The 21,725-nt window shown below is 31.9% G+C and overlaps 1 protein-coding gene across 1 annotated transcript in view; it reads left to right on the plus strand.

Moving 5' to 3' along the window:
- LOC132733699 (transient receptor potential cation channel subfamily A member 1-like) overlaps window positions 1–21,507 on the plus strand; it is a 47,407-nt gene extending 25,900 nt beyond the window's left edge. Inside the window, exons 19-30 of the mRNA XM_060720366.1 lie at window positions 133–210; window positions 1,013–1,083; window positions 1,531–1,720; window positions 2,005–2,121; window positions 8,165–8,331; window positions 10,770–10,830; window positions 11,659–11,727; window positions 12,322–12,495; window positions 17,242–17,310; window positions 19,605–19,718; window positions 20,677–20,795; window positions 21,127–21,507. Coding sequence (XP_060576349.1) covers window positions 133–210; window positions 1,013–1,083; window positions 1,531–1,720; window positions 2,005–2,121; window positions 8,165–8,331; window positions 10,770–10,830; window positions 11,659–11,727; window positions 12,322–12,495; window positions 17,242–17,310; window positions 19,605–19,718; window positions 20,677–20,795; window positions 21,127–21,280 — 1,383 coding nt within the window. The 3' untranslated portion in view covers window positions 21,281–21,507. The remainder of the gene's footprint in view (window positions 1–132; window positions 211–1,012; window positions 1,084–1,530; window positions 1,721–2,004; window positions 2,122–8,164; window positions 8,332–10,769; window positions 10,831–11,658; window positions 11,728–12,321; window positions 12,496–17,241; window positions 17,311–19,604; window positions 19,719–20,676; window positions 20,796–21,126) is intronic.
- Window positions 21,508–21,725: the final 218 nt, after the last annotated feature.

Below are 21,725 nucleotides of genomic sequence, written 5' to 3' on the forward strand. Positions count from 1 at the left end.
GTATTTCTCTATATTACACCAGTACTGGTTAGTTCCAGAACCAATTTCAAGGCTTCCAATTTGATCAACATTAAGGTCAAATAGATGTATTTAATATATGCAGACATATTATAAGAGACGTGTTATAATTAGTTGCAGTATGACTTCACATACATTGATCCTGGTCCAGATGATCCTTGCTGTGAAAATAGAAGATATTTTGCCCTGGATGTAAGTATTTACAGCTCAAAATAAATCATTATTAATCTGTATATACTATAACAAAGCTTTTTTTCTTTTCTTTTTTTTTCACTTGAAAAATTTAATTAATTATCCTATATGAGTTTTAGGATTTTTTTTAAATTGGCTCAAATGTTCAACTCATCAAGACAACATGCAGAACCCATCCATCCTTGTTTTATTTTCCTTTAGTTGAAAAATGTTGATTTGCAGTGGGTGGGGTTGGGGCTCTATACTAGAATCACTATCTTGCTGTTGTCAGTCAGTTTGTTGGTCTGTCATCACCATGTCTGCTTTTTAAAAAGTGGTATGCAGAAATTTATGCCACCGTAGTGCCGACACAAAGTCAAGGTCCCCGTTGAGGGTTAAATGTCAGACAACCAATTGTGTCCACATTATAAACCTTAAATAATACCCTTTAAAAAGGATATACTTTGAACTTAATATGCCAGCTTCAAGAGATGGTCAAAGATGATGTTTTAATGACAGAATGTCAAATATTGCACAGTTTTGTTTTTGCTCCATTGATTCAAATTTGTTATGATATATCTTCTAAATTTTTAGCTTTAATTTTTACTAATGAAGGAGGATCAGTGGGGGTATTCTTCATTCCTATGATAAAAGGTTTAGTTAATATACAAACTACAATGTGAAAAGTATGATATTTTGTCAATTAATGATTAATTAGACCTATATAACTTTGAGTTTCATTGTTTAAGTAGTTCTAGACAGTTTTTATTTTGAATTGCTATTCTTTGCAGAGTTGTATCAAAACTGTTCTTTGAAATTTCAGACAATGATAGAGTTCAATAGAGAAGATTTATTATCCCACCCTCTGACACAGAGTATGCTTATCATGAAATGGTAGGCATTTTATAATACCATTATCATAATTTCTATAACTGAACTTTGTCAGGTTGTTATGATATAGGCGATAAGACATTAATTATTTAATATGTGGTTAGAAAATATGAACTTTGATTGGTAATTGGATCATATTGTGAAATTACACTCATTGGTAAGATATGACCAGGATATACATGATGTTATTGTAGTCCAGTCTAGCATGAAGGTTGATGGTTCTGAAACATTGGACAAAGTTTTACAATTAAAACCTAAAAGTTGTTTTATAATCTTAATAATCGTTATCATAATGGTATGACAGTCAACAAGGAGAAAGGCTACAAAAGCTGTATAACAGATAAATCTTAGATTTAACAGAATTCTCAATCAGCCTTGAAAAGTGGTCTAAGACTACACAGGACTAGTTGATCAATACAGTATGTAAATGATATGTATATAATATTCCAGGAGAAAGTTTGGGCGTTACATCTTGTACAGTAATCTATTTATATACATTGTTTATGTGGCAACATTAAATGTATACATGACGTTGGTACCAGCAATGGCGTCACCAATCTTAGACAACCTACGACACTGTCCTATATACCTGAATGACACAGAATCTGCCAACGAGACTTTAGTCAACATAAAGAAAGAGGTACAAACATAATTTACTGTATAATTCATTTAATCAGTGAAAAAATAATGTCATTAAAATGTAAAAAACAGTGGTCAGAATTTTTTTCCATATTTGTAGCAATACATTTATAACTGAAGTGGATGCACAAGCAAAATGATTGTTAAGAATTGACAAATATATAAAATCTATACAGTAACCATCAATGATTTAAATAATAAATCAACAAGAGGACAGAAGTATATTTTAAATTATTTTCAGGTGAGTTGTCAATAAACCTATGAATACTAACATTTTTATTTTAGGAAAGTCATTTATCTACCCTAGATATAAGACACCCAGCATTGTTTTCCATGCAAGTTATACTTGAAGTGTTCATTCTCTTATTGATGGGCAAGGAACTATTCATGCTATGGGGACAGGTAATATTCTACATGTTCCACGGAGTTGTGAGAAGTGCTCTTCCCTAGGCAAATATTTCACTATTGGTATCTGTTTACTCTGCCCCCTGTATATGTTTGTCTGGTATATGTCTTAATGTAACAATACTCGCATATTGCATTCATGTCTTTACATTATGATATCATCTGCCCCCTGCCAGTTTAAACATCTCAAGTTAATGCCATTTGGATCTGTCAGTCTGTCACACCTCTTACATTACCTGATTCTTCATAAGACCTATCTACGTCATCTTTCTAGCTTGTATCAAATGAACCTGTCATAGTCACCTCTCAAACAAATACAACAAGGATCTGTCAATTATACCTCTCATATTAGTGCTACTTGCATTTGTCTGCTTCATTTCTTAAGCTGGAGTTATCTGAATTTGACCAGTTAACTGATCTTTCATTCTTGCAGCTTAAACAGTTGTTACCTAGCATCTGCTAGAACCATCAAACAATGTCTGTAACACCCCTCAGATTAATCCGGCCTGGACATTTCTGTCTAAATGTCCCCCCCTCTCAAAATGAGTGCAATCTGGATCTACCATGCCTGACCTTGTCTATAGCTGACACCAGTTAAGTGTCTGCCTTCTAATCTTTCAAACTTAATCTGCTTTCAATAATGTCTTAGATTAGTGACATCTATGTCTGCTACATATTTCAAGTTTGCATCATCTGGACCTGTCTATTTTGCCTGTCATGCAAGTGCCTTGTGAATCTAAAAACAAATATTTCTTGAATTTTACACACACACCTTTCTGCATCAAATCTTCAGCTAGCATCACCTGGATCCATCTCTTTCATCTCTCAAACCAGCTTCACATAGATCATTTGGTCATGCCTCTCAAATATATGTCTCTTTGACCATTTTGTCATGCCTCTCAAATTAATTTCATTGAATCATTTTGTCATGCCTCTCAAAGAAGTTTAACTTGGATCATTCAGTCATATCTCTAAATTAGTATCTTGTGAATCATTCTGCCATGCCTCTCAAATTAGTGTCATTTAAATGATTTTGTCATGCTTCAGAAATAAGTGTCACTGGATCAGATTGTCAACCCTCTCAAATGAGTATCACTGGATCATTAATTTTGGTCATGCCTCTCAAATTACTGTTATTTGAAACTTTCAGTCACAAGCATGCATCTTGAATAAGTGTCACCTGGATCAATTTGACATGCCTGTCAAATAAGTGTCGTCACAATCATGCTTTTGAATAAGTATCACCTGGATCATTCAGTTATACCTCCCAATTTTTATCATCTGGATCATTCAGTCATTCTTCTCAAACGAGTGTCGCTTGGATCTTTCGAACATGCCTCTGAAATAAGTGTTACCTGGATTTTTCAATCATGTCTCTCAAATCAGTTCTATTTTCCTCTGCTAGTTATATCTCTCCTCTAATAATAGTATCAAACTGACATACCCCTTTCCCTAAAATAAACTAGTTCTTTCTTTCATGTGTCTCCAGCTAATGTCAAGTGGTGTTGGGGTCATTCCTCTCAAATAGGAGTCACCTGACTATCATGCCCTGTCAGCTGTGACAAAAATGTAGGAAATCTGTTTCTGTTATCAAAGAGCACAAAGGATTAGAATACATATATATTGGTTCATGTTTTATTCTTAGGCTTCAACCTTATCTAGCAAGATTTTTCCTGAACCAATCCTTTTTTACCTGCAATGTATACTAGAGGGGTTCATTTTACTTCTTATGGCAAAAGAATTATTCCTATGCTGGGGACAGGTATGTAAATATATTTACAGGGAGTTTAGTTTACTTTAAGATATTAATAATTGATTAAGAGTAACCTTATTTGCACTTTTGCATTATGATATTTTGTTGTAATTTTACTAACAAACTACAGACATGGTGATAGAGATTCATCAGCTTTGATTAAAAATACTGTTTAACTATGTAAGATTTTTGATAAGTGATATTTTCAATTATCAATATTCTTGCATGTCTTTTGTCAGAAATACTACCCCATTTTGTTTTCAAAACAATATTAAAGATTACAGTATTTGCTTCAGTTGCACTAATCACTTATGGTTATTTTAAAATAGTAGCCCATTCTTCTCACAATTTGTTACTGAAAAAGTATTTAAGATATCAACTTGCATAAGTGTATAGATCCCATAGAGGATGCACAAGATTAACAACTGTTCACTACATTAATTTCAAGTTATTGCCCTTTGTTTCTTTTCTTGTTATTTTTTGTAAGGACCATAACTAAACTCCAAATATTAATTAAAAAAACTTCAGGGAGGAAAAGCTGGGGAATGCATTTGACAAGAATGAAAAACTCTTCATTTCGTTTTTAAAGTTATTCCCCCTTTGATTTTTATTTTAATTTGAAAGGGATCTAAAACTCATCGAGATACCACTTGTAATTAATATGTGGAAAGATTTCATAGAGGAGGAAGAGTGCAGACCTAAAGTGTTCACTTCATATACATTTTGTATCTTTTTTAATTATTTCCCTTAATTTCTTTTTCATATTATTGCCCTTTGTTATTCTAATGCTTATTTTTTTCTCAAGGTAATACATTTTCCTCTTAACTGTTAAAAATATCAGCTTAAAACTTCATTGGTGAATAACGTCTAATATCCCAGCTGAGTACTGGATTATTGCCATTTAATTATTTAATTAAGGTCAGTGTGTGTAAATGGACAGTTACAACTCTTTTTATTACTTTTCTTCTTTTTGGCAATGGATTTGGTAGTCATGACTGCTTTTTGTTCTGAATTGTTGTGGAGACTTGCCAATTTTTGTGTCGCCTTGAAAAGGTGACATATAGGGGTTACTTTTGTCGGCGGTGTCGGCGGCGGCGTCTGTGTCGTTGTCGTTGTCGGCGTCGCCGTTGTAGGCGTCGGCGTCCCCTAAAGCTTGTCCGGAGCATAACTCAGTCACTATAAGTCTGATTGACTTCAAACTTGGTATGCATGCTTCTTTCAATAACCCGAAGTGCAGTGCACAAGGACCGGTACTCTGCAGTTCTTATTTTTTGAGTTATTGCCCTTTGTTAATTTTCATACTTTAATTTTGTCCGGGCCATTTCTCTTGAACTAAAAAAGCTATGGACTTGAAACTTCATAGGATGATAGATCTTATTATTAAGAAGTGCAGTGCACAAGAACCAGTACTCTGCACTTCCTAATTTTTGAGTTATTGCCCTTTGTTAATTTTCATACTTTATTTTTGTTCCGGCCATTTCTCCTAATGTATAAAAGCCATGGACTTGAAACTTCATAGGATGATAGGTCTCATTATTAAGAAGTGCAGTGCACAAGAACTGGTACTCTGCATTTCTTATTTTTTGAGTTATTGCCCTTTGTTTATTTTCATACTTTAATTTTGTCCAGGCCATTTCTCCTTAAGTATAAAAGCTATGGAGTTGAAACTTCATAGGATGATAGATCTCATTATTAAGAAGTGCAGTGCACAAGAATCGGTACTCTGCATTTCTTAATTTCTGAGTTATGGCCCTTTGTTAATTTTCATACTTAATTTTTGTCCAGGCCATTTCTCCGAAAGTATAAAAGTTATGGACTTGAAACTTCATAGGATGATAGATCTCATTAAAAAGAAGTGCAGTGCATAAGAACTGATACTCTGCATTTCTTATTTTTGAGTTATTGCCCTTTGTTGATTTTCTTACTTTATTTTTGTCCTGGTCATTTCTCCTCAAGTATGAAAGCTATGGACTTGAAACATCATAGAATGATAGATCTTATTGATAAGAAGTGCAGTGTACAGAAACTGCTGCTCTGCACTTATTATTTTTTTAGTTATTGCCCTTTGTTATTTTTCATATTTAATTTTTGTCCTGGCCATTTTCCCTAAACTACATTGTTCACAAGGCGACACATCCGACTCGCGGAGTTCTAGTTAGTTTGTAACATTTTATTTAATTTAAGTGCCTCACATGTTAATATTTCTTAAATATAATCATGGTATAAATTAATATATCTTACTATTGTACATGTATATACCAGTATAACTGTAATAATATTTTGGGTAAATAGTTTTAAGAGACATCTTTTTTCTAGGTTTTGGTTACTACCCCCTTTTCTGTTAACCATTATATAGAGGTACTATTGTTGTAGCATTTAAATAATTTTCTTTATATTATTAAAGTTTTCAACCAAGAAGGTAATTATTTCATCTTCTAGGTTGTTGCTAGGTATAATATCAGGGATTTTCAGCAAACAGGGGAGATAATTATATTTTTTAGCGCTAGCACTAGTCTGGTCTTTCAAGGTTCTAAAATATTGGCTTCTTTATCATAGTGTGGTGAAATATATGATATATAAATACCTTGAATTAACAATAGACTGTTCCTAATTTAAAGTAAGATAAGTCCATTTTAAAAAGTCAGGTGAGGTAGGATATATACAAACTAAGGGTAGACAATTTCAGCATGACTGTATCAATAAATTACCATTGTTAGATGTTGTATCAAGAATGAAGTAGTATCAAAAACTTGTCTGTGATGCTAAATGTATTGTCAAATCATAACACTTGATGACATAGTCTTCTTTTTTCACAAAATAGTCAAAATAATCTTATACTGTTTGAGTCTAACTTGTGAATGTTAATACAATGTATTGCTGTTTTTTTTTCAATGATCAAAACCTAAAGCGAATTTGTCTTCACAAAATATGGTTGGATGCAATTTATATATAATTAAAATGATAGTTGAAACAGAAAAAAAGTGTACTATATAAAAGTTTTGTTTATATTGAGAAACAACTTTGTAAATCTAGTAAACAAAGTTCAGTGTACAATATGTGATATCTTTACACGGTGTTTTCTGAACATGTCCCATATATTATGCTTAGCAGCATCACCAGCATGCTAGTGTACTAACTGTAATTATGTTGTCTCAAAGTCCAACTCAGCATCAGTTTCTAAAGTTTTATTTTATATGCATGGTATGCATGCTTTGACAGTGAATGTTTTCATCTCACACACCCAACATTTATCATGAAGTTTTTTCACTATAATGTTTCTGTAATCATCAAGAATGCATCATCAATATTGAGTTGTATTTAATTTTTTCTGATACCTGATAGTTTGTGTTTCCGCTGTATTAACTTTGATTATTTATCAGAATTATGTGTGCATTTTGTCATCTGTTTAGATTTATTAAAGGCCAATAAGTAATGCTATTCTGTTCTCTTTAGTTCTGTCAAACAGAATCTGGTGATTAATCTCATATACAGATTCGAAACACTGCTAAAAATATTTCATCCATCATTTCCGCATCAGCTTTACATATTACTTGAGCTTTACATATTACTTGTATATAAGTACTGTTGGAACAAGGAACACATTATTGAATTTGATCTTTTTGCCTGCATATATAATAGAATCCTTTTTAGCTCATATACAGATTTACTTCCCTTGAATTTGTTCTTGCCCCCATATAAAAATATTACCCTTAGTTACAATAAGTTTGTTTCTATTATAACATGGACACTGTTTGTTTGTTAATGTCACCTTCAAACAAAGTACATGACTGTATCACATACTTGACAAAAGACTATACCATTACTTTCACTTCGTTTAACTCCAATATCATACAGTCATATAAAATATAACATGCACAATGATTATTCCCTTCTTGATGTGTGTACACATTTGTGTAAGTTAAATCTGACAGTCCTGTTTTGTTATGTTTGTTACTGTCAAGTTTATTTCTGTATGATCCAATAATGTTTCTATTTATCTGGTAAATGTACAGTCTATAATTATATTTTAAAGTTTTATTTAATATATTTCAAAATGTCAGGTATGAAAAATGACAGTTGTATATATACTACAGTAATCTAATGTGGCTAATTTCAGCATACATTTTATTACACTCACTGGAATGAACACTGTTTTTAACTTTTTAACTTTGTCTTCATTTAAATTTTTTTATAAGAAACATATTTTTGAGAATATATTGAATTGGGAACAAATTCAAAACAAGAACCTATTTATTTATTTTCAATAAACATGTTATATGTTTTCAGAAATGGCGCTATTTTATAAATCCTTACACGTACTGTAACTGGATCATGATGGCATCTACTCTTGTCTTCATTAATCCACCAAACTTATATCCTTGTGAGACAAACTGGAGAGGTGCCTGGATATCCTCACTCTGTGCCTGGACTTTACTTATCTCTTATCTACAAAGGTAATACTACATACTTCACATGTACAAATGTAAATAATTATATTGATATATCAGGTTAGATGTAATTGGTATACATCATTTGATATTTTGCATGTATATATCATTTGATATTGTAGGCTAGATGTAATTGGTATATACATGTATCATTTGATATTGCAGGTTATATGTAATTCAGGTATATATCATTTGATATTGCAGGTTAGATGTAATTCAGGTATATATCATTTGATATTGCAGGTTAGATGTAATTGGTATATATCATTTGATATTGCAGGTTAGATGTAATTGGTATATATCATTTGATATTGCAGGTTAGATGTAATTGGTATCTATCATTTGATATTGCAGGTTAGATGTAATTGGTTTATATCATTTGATATTGCAGGTTAGATGTAATTGGTTTATATAATTTGATATTGCAGGTTAGATGTAATTGGTTTATATAATTTGATAGTGCAGGTTAGATGTAATTGGTATACATGTATATCATTTGATATTGCAGGTTAGATGTAATTGGTTTCTATAATTTGATAGTGCAGGTTAGATGTAATTGGTATACATGTTTATCATTTGATATTGCAGGTTAGATGTAATTGGTATATATCAGTTGATATTGCAGGTTAGATGTAATTGGTATCTATCATTTGATATTGCAGGCTAGATGTAATTGGTATATATCATTTGATATTGTAGGCTAGATGTAATTGGTTTATATCATTTGATATTTAAGACATAACATCGGCCTGAGAGGTGTATGATCGGCTATTTAACAACGGTTTGGAGTTTTTGATGCGTAGGAATTGACCACGAAGGCAGTAGGCCTGAGTGGTTAATTTTGTCGCATCAAAACGACAAAACCGGTGTTAAATAGCCGATATACACCTCTCAGGCTGATGTTATTTCGATTCTAACACGATAAAATAAGGAAAATCACTAGTGTTATTTTTCAAGTGGAAAAAACTTTGGGTGCAGATTTTCGTATAACGCTGTTCAATTTTCGCACCCTACTGTTGCGAAGATATAGAAATTATTAAACAAAAGAAATAATAAGAAAAAAAAAACGTTATTTTATCAAGTTTTCAACAATAAAAACTTACGTCGTATTGTGTTTACATCAGTGCCCCATTTATCATTCTTGTATGTATGAAATAACGTCAGCTTGTTTACTTAGGATGACGTCATTACGCTGCTTACGGATTGGCGCCGTTTTGTCAAAATATTTATTAACTGATATGGATCTAATAGGTGGCGTTAGTGTATGTGAGATATTATTTCGGTATTGTATGAAAAGAAAACATTATACGAACTGAAAATATAAATAAAAATGCTTTTTATTGTTGCTTTAAAATGCTTTGTAAACTATACAATCGAGGGTGAAAACATAACAGCGCATATACAAGTAGTCCCTAACCGGTGTTTATTGGCAGTTTAACACCAGTTTTTTTCCTTCTTTGTCTATAGTGACAAAATCACGTGAGTGTTAGAATGCAGGTTAGATGTAATTGGTATCTATCATTTTTTTCTATCATTTGATATTGCAGGTTAGCTGTAATTGGTATACATGTTTATCATTTGATATTGCAGGTTAGATGTAATTGGTATCTATCATTTTTTTCTATCATTTGATATTGCAGGTTAGCTGTAATTGGTATCTATCATTTGATATTGCAGGTTAGATGTAATTGGTTTATATCATTTGATATTGCAGGTTAGATGTAATTGGTATATATCATTTGATATTGCAGTTTGATGTAATTGGTATCTATCATTTGATATTGCAGGCTAGATGTAATTGGTATCTATCATTTGATATTGCAGGCTAGATGTAATTGGTATCTATCATTTGATTATATGTATTAATATTGCAGGTTAGATGTAATTGGTATATATCATTTGATATTGCAGGCTAGATGTAATTGGTATCTATCATTTGATATTGCAGGCTAGATGTAATTGGTATCTATCATTTGATATTGCAGATTAGATGTTATTGGTATATATCATTTGATTATATGTATTAATATTGCAGGTTAGATGTAATTGGTATATATCATTTGATATTGCAGGCTAGATGTAATTGGTATATATCATTTGATATTGCAGATTAGATGTTATTGGTATATATCATTTGATTATATGTATTAATATTGCAGGTTAGATGTAATTGGTATATATCATTTGATATTGCAGGTTAGATGTAATTGGTATATATCATTTGATATTGCAGGCTAGATGTAATTGGTATATATCATTTGATATTGCAGATTAGATGTTATTGGTATATATCATTTGATTATATGTATTAATATTGCAGGTTAGATGTAATTGGTATATATCATTTGATATTGCAGGTTAGATGTAATTGGTATATATTGTTTGATATTGCAGATTAGATGTTATTGGTATATATCATTTGATTATATGTATTAATATTGCAGGTTAGATGTAATTGGTATATATTTTGTGATGTTCAATGAGGTTATGATGAGTTTAGCCAAGGTAAGCACATTTTTTACGGTACTTCTTAATATTTACTTTGGAAAATGCTTAGATAATAGGAGGACATTTGAAAAGAAATATTATTGTAACAGATCATCCAGTTCTATGTTTATGAAATTTGTTATTAATATCAAATGTGCTTGTTAACTGCATATTGAGTTTTTTATTAATCTAACATAAATAGCTGAATAATATAATCTGTAATAGCAAAAGTTAAGAGGATAAGCCTGCTGACCATCAAACACTTGCTCCTTGTTGGTGCTAATCTTTGTTGTTGTCAGTGTTTTTTACTGTTTGGTTATATGTCCCAGCAACACAGTACATGTACAGGCCATATGGCAACTTTCCATCTTTATTGGTAAAGAAAGACCTCAGGTGCTCTTCCAAGCATCATTTCACGCACAAACAGGCATCTGATTAGAACCACAGACATTCAGTTAGCTAGCTGGATAGCTTCCTCACATGAAAGAATCCCAATCCCAGTTGGAATTTGAGCTCTGCACAGAGTTGAGGGGCAAGTAGTTCAAAGTCATTGACCATAACCACTTGGCAATGGATGCCCCTTGTTAAAAATGTTTATATTTCTTTAACTTCAGGAAGCTTTCCGGTTGGTTGTTCTATATCAGGTGCCTGCTGAGGCTTTCCTGTAATAATAATATATATGTATGGTCATCTAGTATTTTCTCTCACTAGCATTACTAGAAGTGTGACTGGCTTAAAACCCAAACATTGAATATCTATAAGAGATTTCAGATTTGATGTTCAACTGAGATTTAACACTATTTTGTAGGTCATGTTGAACTTAAGATATAACATTATATTTTGTAGGTGATGTTGGTACTTATATTATTCATCATGGCATTTGCCCAGGCTCTTGGTGCTGTTATAGCTCAAGTGGTAAATTTTTTTACTTGTTTTTTCTCAATATTTATTTCTTTGATGTTATTTATTTTGCATTTTTTCTTTTGAAAGCACCAAATCTCATATCATTGGCCTATTCTGAACCTATTTGTAATAGCTTTGGTGTCATGTAACTTAATTATATTGTATAATACAACATTGGTTATTTTTCCATTTATTTCTTACCATGTTTGCTTTCACTAAACTATTATACTTATAGATTCAATATTGTCATTGTAATGGTCTGTATATAACAGATATTCATTTCAATTAGTTAAATATCCCCTACTTTTATAATTTCTATGGATATCATGATGTTTGGCTTAAGAGATTAGTATAATGTCTGTTTGCCACCTGGAGGCAAAGCAAAACGTTCTGCTTGATCATTTGATTAAAACATTTGTCTGATTAATATTAACTGTCTGTTGATTCTGATAGATATCCTCGTCCCAGGTGGAACCAACCATTTAAAGTAGGTGAACAGAAATTGATAAAAAATTATCAACTGCAGTGAACAAATGTGTTCTGTTTTCTGTTCAATTTATGTGTTACATTTTAACTGGTGTATAATTTTGCTGTTTCAAATTTCAGCCTGGATTTCGGGACAATGATGTATTTCCTTTGACAGTGTTAGCCATGACTCTTGGAGAGATCAACTTTGTAGATGTTTATGTGGAACAAGATAACTCCCCTTTCACTGTAGATGCTTACATTATTGTTACACTGTTCATGATCATTATGCCTATAGCTCTCATGAACTTATTGGTAAGATATCTACAAGTTAAACAGTTTTTTGTGGGGAGAAATTTTTTGAACTTTAAGGATAACATATTCTTATTGGAATTTATAGCAGTCAGCTTTTCATCACTTTTTATTCTTTTCTAGGAATTGTTGAATTATTATGTAATGTTTTTATTAGTGTTTCATTGAAAATTATTTCTGAGAAAATCAACCAGTCTCTTATAATAAAAGACTGATAAACTAATCAAATACAGCTTACAGAAAATGTGCCACACCTTATACCAAAAACGAGTCATGTGACCCTCAATGCCTAAAATTCAATTGTGTTTTAATACCCTGTGGGCTCCATAATAAATGTGGTAACCTGGTACATCACAGCATTGATGATTTTTGGGGTTCAGATTTTATTATATGGCTCTTTTGTTTTGGGTTCAGAATAGATTGTGGCTCTATTGTTTTGGGTTCATATTAAAATACATGTATGTACTATAATCAAGCAGCTAGGGGATATGATAATAGGGGATTTTTTTATGCTTAATTTTTGTATAGACCTACCTACCGGACCTAATCCTGTTTTCCCCTAGTGGGGCAAAGGGCATCCACAACAGCTCTCCATCTGGGTCGGTTCATTGGTGCTCTTTTTGCTTCTGCCCAGGTGATTTTTGTATAGAGATTACTTTAAATGCGTTTAATTTTAAGATATAAACTTGAAACTTCATAGGTGAATAGATTTCATTTGGGACAAGTGCATTGCACAAGAGTGAGAATTCTATCCTCCATAAAGTTATGAGCATTTGTATTTTTCATGGTCAACATTAACTTAATAGGTGAATATATCTTATTAAGGAAGATAGCAGTGCACAATAATGACAGTTAACTCTCCTCTTCATAAGTTTTGACCTATTTTGTCCAGAACATAATTCAGTAAGTTTTTGGAATATCAATTAAAACTTTATAGGTGGATATATGTCATGGAGGAAGTAGGCATTGTTCAAGTATAATAAACTTGTATCCCATTCTTTTTAAGTTATTGCCTTTGAAAATTCACTATATTCTTCATATAAATTTTTTCCTGTTTAGTAAGGATTTTGCAGTGGTAATTGTTTGATTTTGGCAATCAGCTATTAGTATATGTCTGCTAAACATAGTAGATTTTAACCATCCTGCACAGGAATGATCCATAGATTACCATTTACAAATATAAATACATGGCAAAGCTTAGATATTTGGTATGTATCATTTTCTTGTAACACTCAATAAGTTATCTTATAAACCCCAATGACTGTCTTCTGCTTTCAAAATTATGGCCCTTTCCTTGCAGTGGATCTCTTGAAATAATGTTGACAGGGACATCTAAGACTGTATCTTCTTTAATGCTGAAAATTTGTTGTGTAACCTTTATATGTTCAAATGACTAAAAACTAGAACTGTGTCCAAAGAACACGGATGCCCCCACTGACAACATATATATGGTATATAAGGCTCCCACGTTTACAATTTTTTGTAAACATTTACACGATTGCTAAGAACCGAAATGATACCGTTTAAACGGTGGTACCTCTATGTACTATACACACCATGTATTTGAGTCGCCAAATGATGTCTTTCTTTCTTTTTTTAATACATGTACAAATAAAGAATGTGCAAGGCTCATCACGATTGAGTCAGCACACATTTTTTGCATTGTAACCAATTTTTTACCAAAAATGTATTATGTCACGAGCAATTTTGTACGGTAATGCTGTGTGGAGGGTTGTAAAAACCCATTTTCCGTTTGTTTACTTTGGAATAAACCACTAGAATTTATAAAATCCATGATTACAGGCATTGATTAAGAAATTTTGTAAGACAATATGGTCATTTCGATTAAACGGTAAATAATATCGTAAACGTTTATGAATGAAAATCGAAACAAATCCGTTTAAACGTGTAATCGTGGGGCCTTAATGGTATATCCTTTCGACGGCCATCCGCTATACCCGTAGGACGGCCAAAGCGTAAGAAAACGTATCGAATTTTCACATTTCTGAAAGCCAGTCTTATTTTACAACAGACGTCTATAGGGTAGTTAAACGTAACAAAAATATACCTTTCTAGAAACCGTAGCGTAAATCAGCGTTAAACTTGAATTTTGTGTCATGCAAACCCGTAAAAACCTCGTTTTCGTACATTCTGGTTTTTTAATGTGTTTATGAAAAATCAAAATATTACGCTATGGCTGTTCAACTGCATACGATAAACAACAAAGCCATACCGTATAACACTGTTCAACTGCAATAAACAGACTCCCAATCCTTGTTTTTTAAAACAAGTTCTGAACGTTTTAAAACGGTAAATTTTACGTTCTTTACCATTATAGCCCATTAGAATACCGTGTTGAGTAAAACGTCCACAACGTTTTAAAACGTAATTATTGAAAATCAATGAAAATCAATTTTTCTCAGGAAGGGTGATTGATATTATGCTTTGCAACGTGAATTTTGTAAGTTCAACTCATTTTTGTTTCAAATAAGAGAACTGCTTACAGAAACTCTGTTTTGATGTATCAATAAATGCATTTTAAAAAATACTATACAATTTAGAAGATTTCTTCAATTAATTTGGATATCTATTTGATTACCACATTAAGTAAAAAGTGTACTGTAGTATATAGACTAAACATTTACAGTATATCTGTCAAATAAAGGGCACTATACAAAATTAACATATTTGGTGTTTTTATTTGAACAACATTTAACAGAATGTAAATAAATGAAAGGTAAACTTCAAGAATTTAGTCATTTAAAACTAAATTTTGGTGGCCTTCCTACGACAAAACAGTATAGTGGCTTTGCAGGAAGCCAAAATTTTATACTGGTTTATTATCGTTATAGCCTTCTTATGACTATAGCGCCGGCTTTTGAGAAGTCGATTTTTCGGTACGTTTATAACGCTATGGCCGTCGAAAGGGATATAGTGAAAAAATCAAACCAAAGTGCCATAAATTCTGTTAAAATTTTTTGGTCGCAGCAAAAATTCCTTCCTTTACTTCCATCTACACATTAAGGTTGTTCATCCCCGGAAGTTTAAGCAAAATCTACCATCCGGTTTAAGAGGAGTTGCGTTCACAAGATTTCGAGACGTACGGACAGACGGACGGAAGGACGTACGGACGGACAGACAAGTGCAACGCTATATGCACCCCACTTTGTGGAGGCATAAAACAAGATTGTCTCTTTCTTTACAAGAAATGTTATATTATGATATCTTTAATGCTTAAATTCTGAGCAGAATTTCTCCAGATTATTGTAGTAAGGCCATTTTTTTTTATATATTTTGGTTTACTGATTTTTTTCCAAAAAAAGGTAGGGTCGGCGGCGGCAAAAAAAAAAAAAAAATTTTCATAACTATAAATGGGTGCACATACATATACACAGTACTTACTACGAGACAATGAAATTTAATACATCGCCGATTGTCTATTCCCAAAGATTGTTTAAATACAAAAAAAAAAACTTTGCCCATAGTTTGCCATTGTTTTAAAAACACACATGATAATCTACACAAATGACTTTTGACAAGTGGCAAGCGAGACTCTTCAAAAGAATACTTGTCATTCTTTGATGTTTACATCACACTGCTGTGTAATCTGAATCATGCAAGGGTGCCGAAAATCACTTGAACTTGCACCTCATTTCTTTAATAGATCAGATGCTTAAAAAAAGTTGTCACAAGAAAAAGATTACAAACCAACAAGTCATGTCCAATTTTCGCCCATTGTGGAAAAATATTTTTATCGGATAAAAAGCAGGTCAATTTTTTTGACATAAAAATCTATTAAAAGAAGTGCTGGGCAATTTTTTTATTTTGTTTGTTTGAAAACCTGTATTCAATCTGTTTTAAAGAACTAATTTTTTTTTTGTTAAATCTGAAATATGATCTTTTCAATTGCAGCAGATTTCTTCTCGCTCTGCCTTGAATGTAATTGCTTACGTAATTTGGCGTGTTTTTTTTTTTTGTTGGGTTTTTTTTTTTTTTACATTTTTACGCATTTCGACCTTCAATCATTGATGAAATATGATCAAAAGCCTAATTATAATTCTGTGAGAATGCTTGACCCCATTTAAAACAGACATTCTTTCATAATAAACACCAATAAACATTTCCCCAACTAGCAGACGACAGGCTATTCTCGAGTAAAGATAACCGGTTGCGTATCTCACTGTATAAATCGTATGTAAAATAGTCTGGCATATGGTAGGTTTAACAGTTAATTAAAATACTTACCACGACATTTCTTTGACAAGTCGTTATTAGCAGCGTATTTCAAGACAACACAGAATTTTTTTGGGGGCAGATTTTTTTTTTTCATTTTCCCAAAATACAGAGTCGGCGGGTCAGTAAACCGAAATATCAAAAAATAATGGCCTAATTGTTAAAAAAATTAAATTCTGATGAGTAAAGTTTTAATCAAGTGTACAAATAAAGTCATATGACCATCACTGTGACACTTCTGCTGCTGTTTTCAGAAATGATCTTTAATTTGTTAAAGTATTCAGAAATTTATCTGACTCTGGTGGTAACAGGGTTGAACTGCGAGTAAATTTTGCCATATTTTGCATACTAAAACGTTTCTCCTGAATTGTGAATACTCATACATCTTTTAATCAATCAAAATAATTTTCTTGTGTTTAGATTTTTCAAGATTTATCATAATCATCTGGAGGTGTTTCATTTTGATATATCTGTTTTTCTGAAGTTATAAAATTTGACATTTATGATATATTGTAGATTGGTGTGGCAGTTGGTGACATTGATAAGATACAGAAACAGGCATACATCAAACGTATAGGCTTACAGGTCCTTATTATACTTTATATTTCAATGTAAAATAATAACAGGTCTTTACCATGCCTTATATTTCACTGATAAATAATAACAGGTTTTTACCATGCCTTATATTTCACTGATAAATAATAACAAGTATTTACTATGCCTTATATTTCACTGATAAATAATAACAGGTCTTTATCATGCCTTATATTTCACTGTAATAAAGTAAATAAAAGAGTAAAATATAAATTAGCTACAGTGACAGCAAATGTAGTGTGAGAATAAGTGTCCTATGGACACATTTCTAGTTTTTTTTTTAAGTAACCTCTTTTATGTCCTATATTTATGTTCTAATACAATATGATTTTATAATGCATCAGTTTGACTTTTAGTCTGTTCAAGTTTACACTTTTGTTATTTCTCTACATTCTCTCAAATCATATCATATTTTGACCCATTTTCAATATCATCACCTTAATTAAGGTACAGACAAAAACACTCAAGAAAGACAATACTCATTGTTGAGGATCCGTTATACAATATACTCATTGTTGAGGATCTGTTCTACAATACTCATTGTGAGGATCCGTTATACAATACTCATTGTTGAGGATCCGTTATAACAATACTCATTGTTGAGGATCTGTTATACAATACTCATTGTTTGAGGATCCGTTATACAATACTCATTGTTGAGGATCCGTTATACAACTCATTGTTGAGGATCCGTTATAAACAATACTCATTGTTGAGGATCCGTTATACAATACTCATTGTTGAGGTTCCGTTATACAATACTTCATTGTTGAGGATCCATTATACAATACTCATTGTTGAGGATCAGTTATACAATACTCATCGTTGAGGATCAGTTATACAATAATCATTGTTGAGGATCTGTTATACAATACTCATTGTTGAGGATCCGTTATACAATACTCATTGTTGAGGATCTGTTATACAATACTCATTGTTGAGGATCCGTTATACAATACTCATTGTTGAGGATCTGTTATACAATACTCATTGTTGAGGAGATCCGTTATACAAAAACTCATTGTTGAGGATCTGTTATGCAATACTCATTGTTGAGGATCCGTTCTACAATACTCATTGTTGAGGATCCGTTATACAATACTCATTGTTGAGGATCTGTTCTACAATACTCATTGTTGAGCATCCGTTATACAATACTCATTGTTGAGGATCCGTTATACAATACTCATTGTTGAGGATCCGTTATACAATACTCATTGTTGAGGATCCGTTATACAATACTCATTGTTGAGGATCCGTTATGCAATACTCATTGTTGAGGATCCGTTCTACAATACTCATTGTTGAGCATCCGTTATACAATACTCATTGTTGAGGATCCGCTATACAATACTCATTGTTGAGGATCCGTTATACAATACTCATTGTTTGAGGATCTGTTATGCAATACTCATTGTTGAGGATCCGTTATACAATACTCATTGTTGAGGATCCGTTATGCAATACTCATTGTGAGGATCTGTTATGCAATACTCATTGTTGAGGATCCGCTATACAATACTCATTGTTGAGGATCCGTTTATACAACTCTCATTGTTGAGGATCTGTTATGCAATACTCATTGTTGAGGATCCGCTATACAATACTCATTGGTTGAGGATCCGCTATACAATACTCATTGTTGAGGATCCGTTATACAATACTCATTGTTGAGGATCCGTTATGCAATACTCATTGTTGAGTCGATCCGTCTACAATACTCATTGTTGAGCATACCGTTATACAATACTCATTGTTGAGGATCCGCTATACAATACTCATTGTTGAGGAATCGTTATACAATACTCATTGTTGAGGATCTGTTATGCAATACTCATTGTTGAGGATCCGCTATACAATACTCATTGTTGAGGATCCGCTATACAATACTCATTGTTGAGGATCCGTTATACAATACTCATTGTTGAGGATCTGTTATGCAATACTCATTGTTGAGGATCCGTTATACAATACTCATTGTTGAGGATCCGTTATGCAATACTCATTGTTGAGGATCTGTTCTACAATACTCATTGTTGAGGATCCGTTCTACAATACTCATTGTTGAGGATCCGTTATACAAAACTCATTGTTGAGGATTCGTTATACAATCAGATTGCTTAAATTCATATTGATAGAACACTCTTCCTTCTGTAATTTATATAATTTTGTTTGAAGCAAATGAAATATTTGTAGAATTGCAATCAATGTGAAAATAATAAGTTTGATATTTTAGTTATCATTGTATTTTCTAGTCTGATCATGGTTATTATCGTATTTTCTAGTCTGATCAAGTTAATGACAGTGAGAATAGGTTTCCAAAGTCATTACAGCGTCGAGTATATCAGAAGTTCTTTACCATCAAACCCAATGAAGAAAAAAATACTAAATGGGCAAGGGTATGAACTGTTTTTTATTCCTAGGATTTTTATCATTAAGAAGTACACTATTTTGCTAACTTAGAGCTCAGTGAGTGTGTTAGTAATTTAGCTAGCATACAAATTACTTATGACAACTTGTGCAGTCACACAAGCCTGAAATAATGATAGGCCTATTCTTTAAATGTTTGAATGCAAACAGATCATTTACTGTGAAATTATTGTTTTAGTGAAAAACCTAAAAACTGTATTACTTTAAAATTTAGATTAATTGTTATAAGCTTAAATAATATGTGAAAATAACATAGTGATACAGACTTGTTTTGGTTTTGAATAACAAATAGCTTTCTATTACATGTTTGCAATGGAACATTCATAATTTCATTGAAAATATTCAATGTTTGGAATGGAACATTTTTTATTTCTGTTCAAGTATTACATGTTTGCAATGGAACATTCATAATTTCATTGAAAATATTCAATGTTTGGAATGGAACATTTTTTATTTCTGTTCAAGTATTACATGCTTGGAATGGAGCATTTATAATTTCATTGAAAATATTCAATGTTTGGAATAGAACATTTTTTATTTCAGTTCAAGTATTACATGCTTGGAATGGAGCATTTATTATTTCATTTCAAGTATTATGTGTTTGGAATGAAGCATTTATTATTTCAGTTCAAGTTGTGCATGTTTGGAATGGAACATTTATTATTTCAGTTCAATTATTACATGTTTGAAATGGAGCATTTATTTCAGTTCAAGTATTACTTGTTTAGAATAAACATTTATTATTTCAGTTCAAATTGTACATGTTAGTAATGGAACATTTATTATTTCAGTTCAGTTCAAGTATAACATGTCAGTAATGGAACATTTATTTTTTCAGTTCAATTCAAGTATTACATGTTAGGAATGGAACATTTATTATTTCAGTTCAAGTATTACTTGTTTAGAATGGAACATTTATTATTTCAGTTCAAGTATTACATGTTTGGAATCACAACATCTGTAGAGTTTATAGCTCAGTCAGAGAAAGACTTTACAGTAGAAACACTGCAAGAAATACAGAGAAATGTCTACAAAAATAAAACACAGTATGTATAACATGAACTTCTCATTTTATATCTAAAATGTTGTAGAATCATTGTAAATGAGTGTTATTATAGCCATAATACATTTTTTTATAAAAAAAGTTTCATATTAAAACGTTCATGCAGATAGATCAACATCAAAACTTGGTCTTCTTCAAATAGCACCCAAGTCTGATTAGACAAATAATTGTGTCCTTTTATTATCTGTAACTTTAAATTAAATTTTCGTCTAAAATCAGGCAAAAGGGTGAACTTGTGAATAATCCTTTACATTTTAAAGCTCGAGAGTTGACATATATTGTCTCCATTAACTTACATGTTATTGTATTTGTAGGTTGAGTGAGATGCAGCATAACATGAGGTTACAACAAGATTTATTGAGGAATCTATGTGACCATTTCCATATTGAGATAAAAAATGACCAGTATGATAATTTGTCACTGGTCAGTGATAGAACTGAATTCCCAAACAGATTTGACTTTGTGTAGCCTCTAGTGTAACTTGGAGGTGTCATCACTGTTGTTATATATAAAGTAATGAATGGTAAAGCTTATACAGTTATAATGATGACTTTTGCAGAATGTCAAAGGAAAAACAATAAGAAACAAAAACAATAAGAATTATCTGTGAAGAAACTGTTTTGTGTCAAGTGCAATAAACATGTGTAAATACAAACAGTTATAGACATATAATGATATACTCATTTATAAAAATCTATATACAGTAGAACTTCTATGAGTCGAACTTCGATTAGTCGATTTTCTCGATGTGTCGAAGAACAAGAGGGCCATGATGGCCCTGAGGTCGCTCACCTGTATATAGCCCCCCCCCCCCCCCGGCCCAATTTTTACCCAAGGGCTTTTATTTGTTTATTTGAACAGACTTGGTAGACACCCATAAGAAAATGTTTTCATGCAAAAACATCTCAGTTCT

The sequence above is a fragment of the Ruditapes philippinarum genome, unplaced genomic scaffold (genome assembly GCF_026571515.1).
Source record: "Ruditapes philippinarum isolate M1 unplaced genomic scaffold, ASM2657151v2 ctg802_1_1_1_1, whole genome shotgun sequence".
Lineage (NCBI taxonomy): Eukaryota > Metazoa > Mollusca > Bivalvia > Venerida > Veneridae > Ruditapes > Ruditapes philippinarum.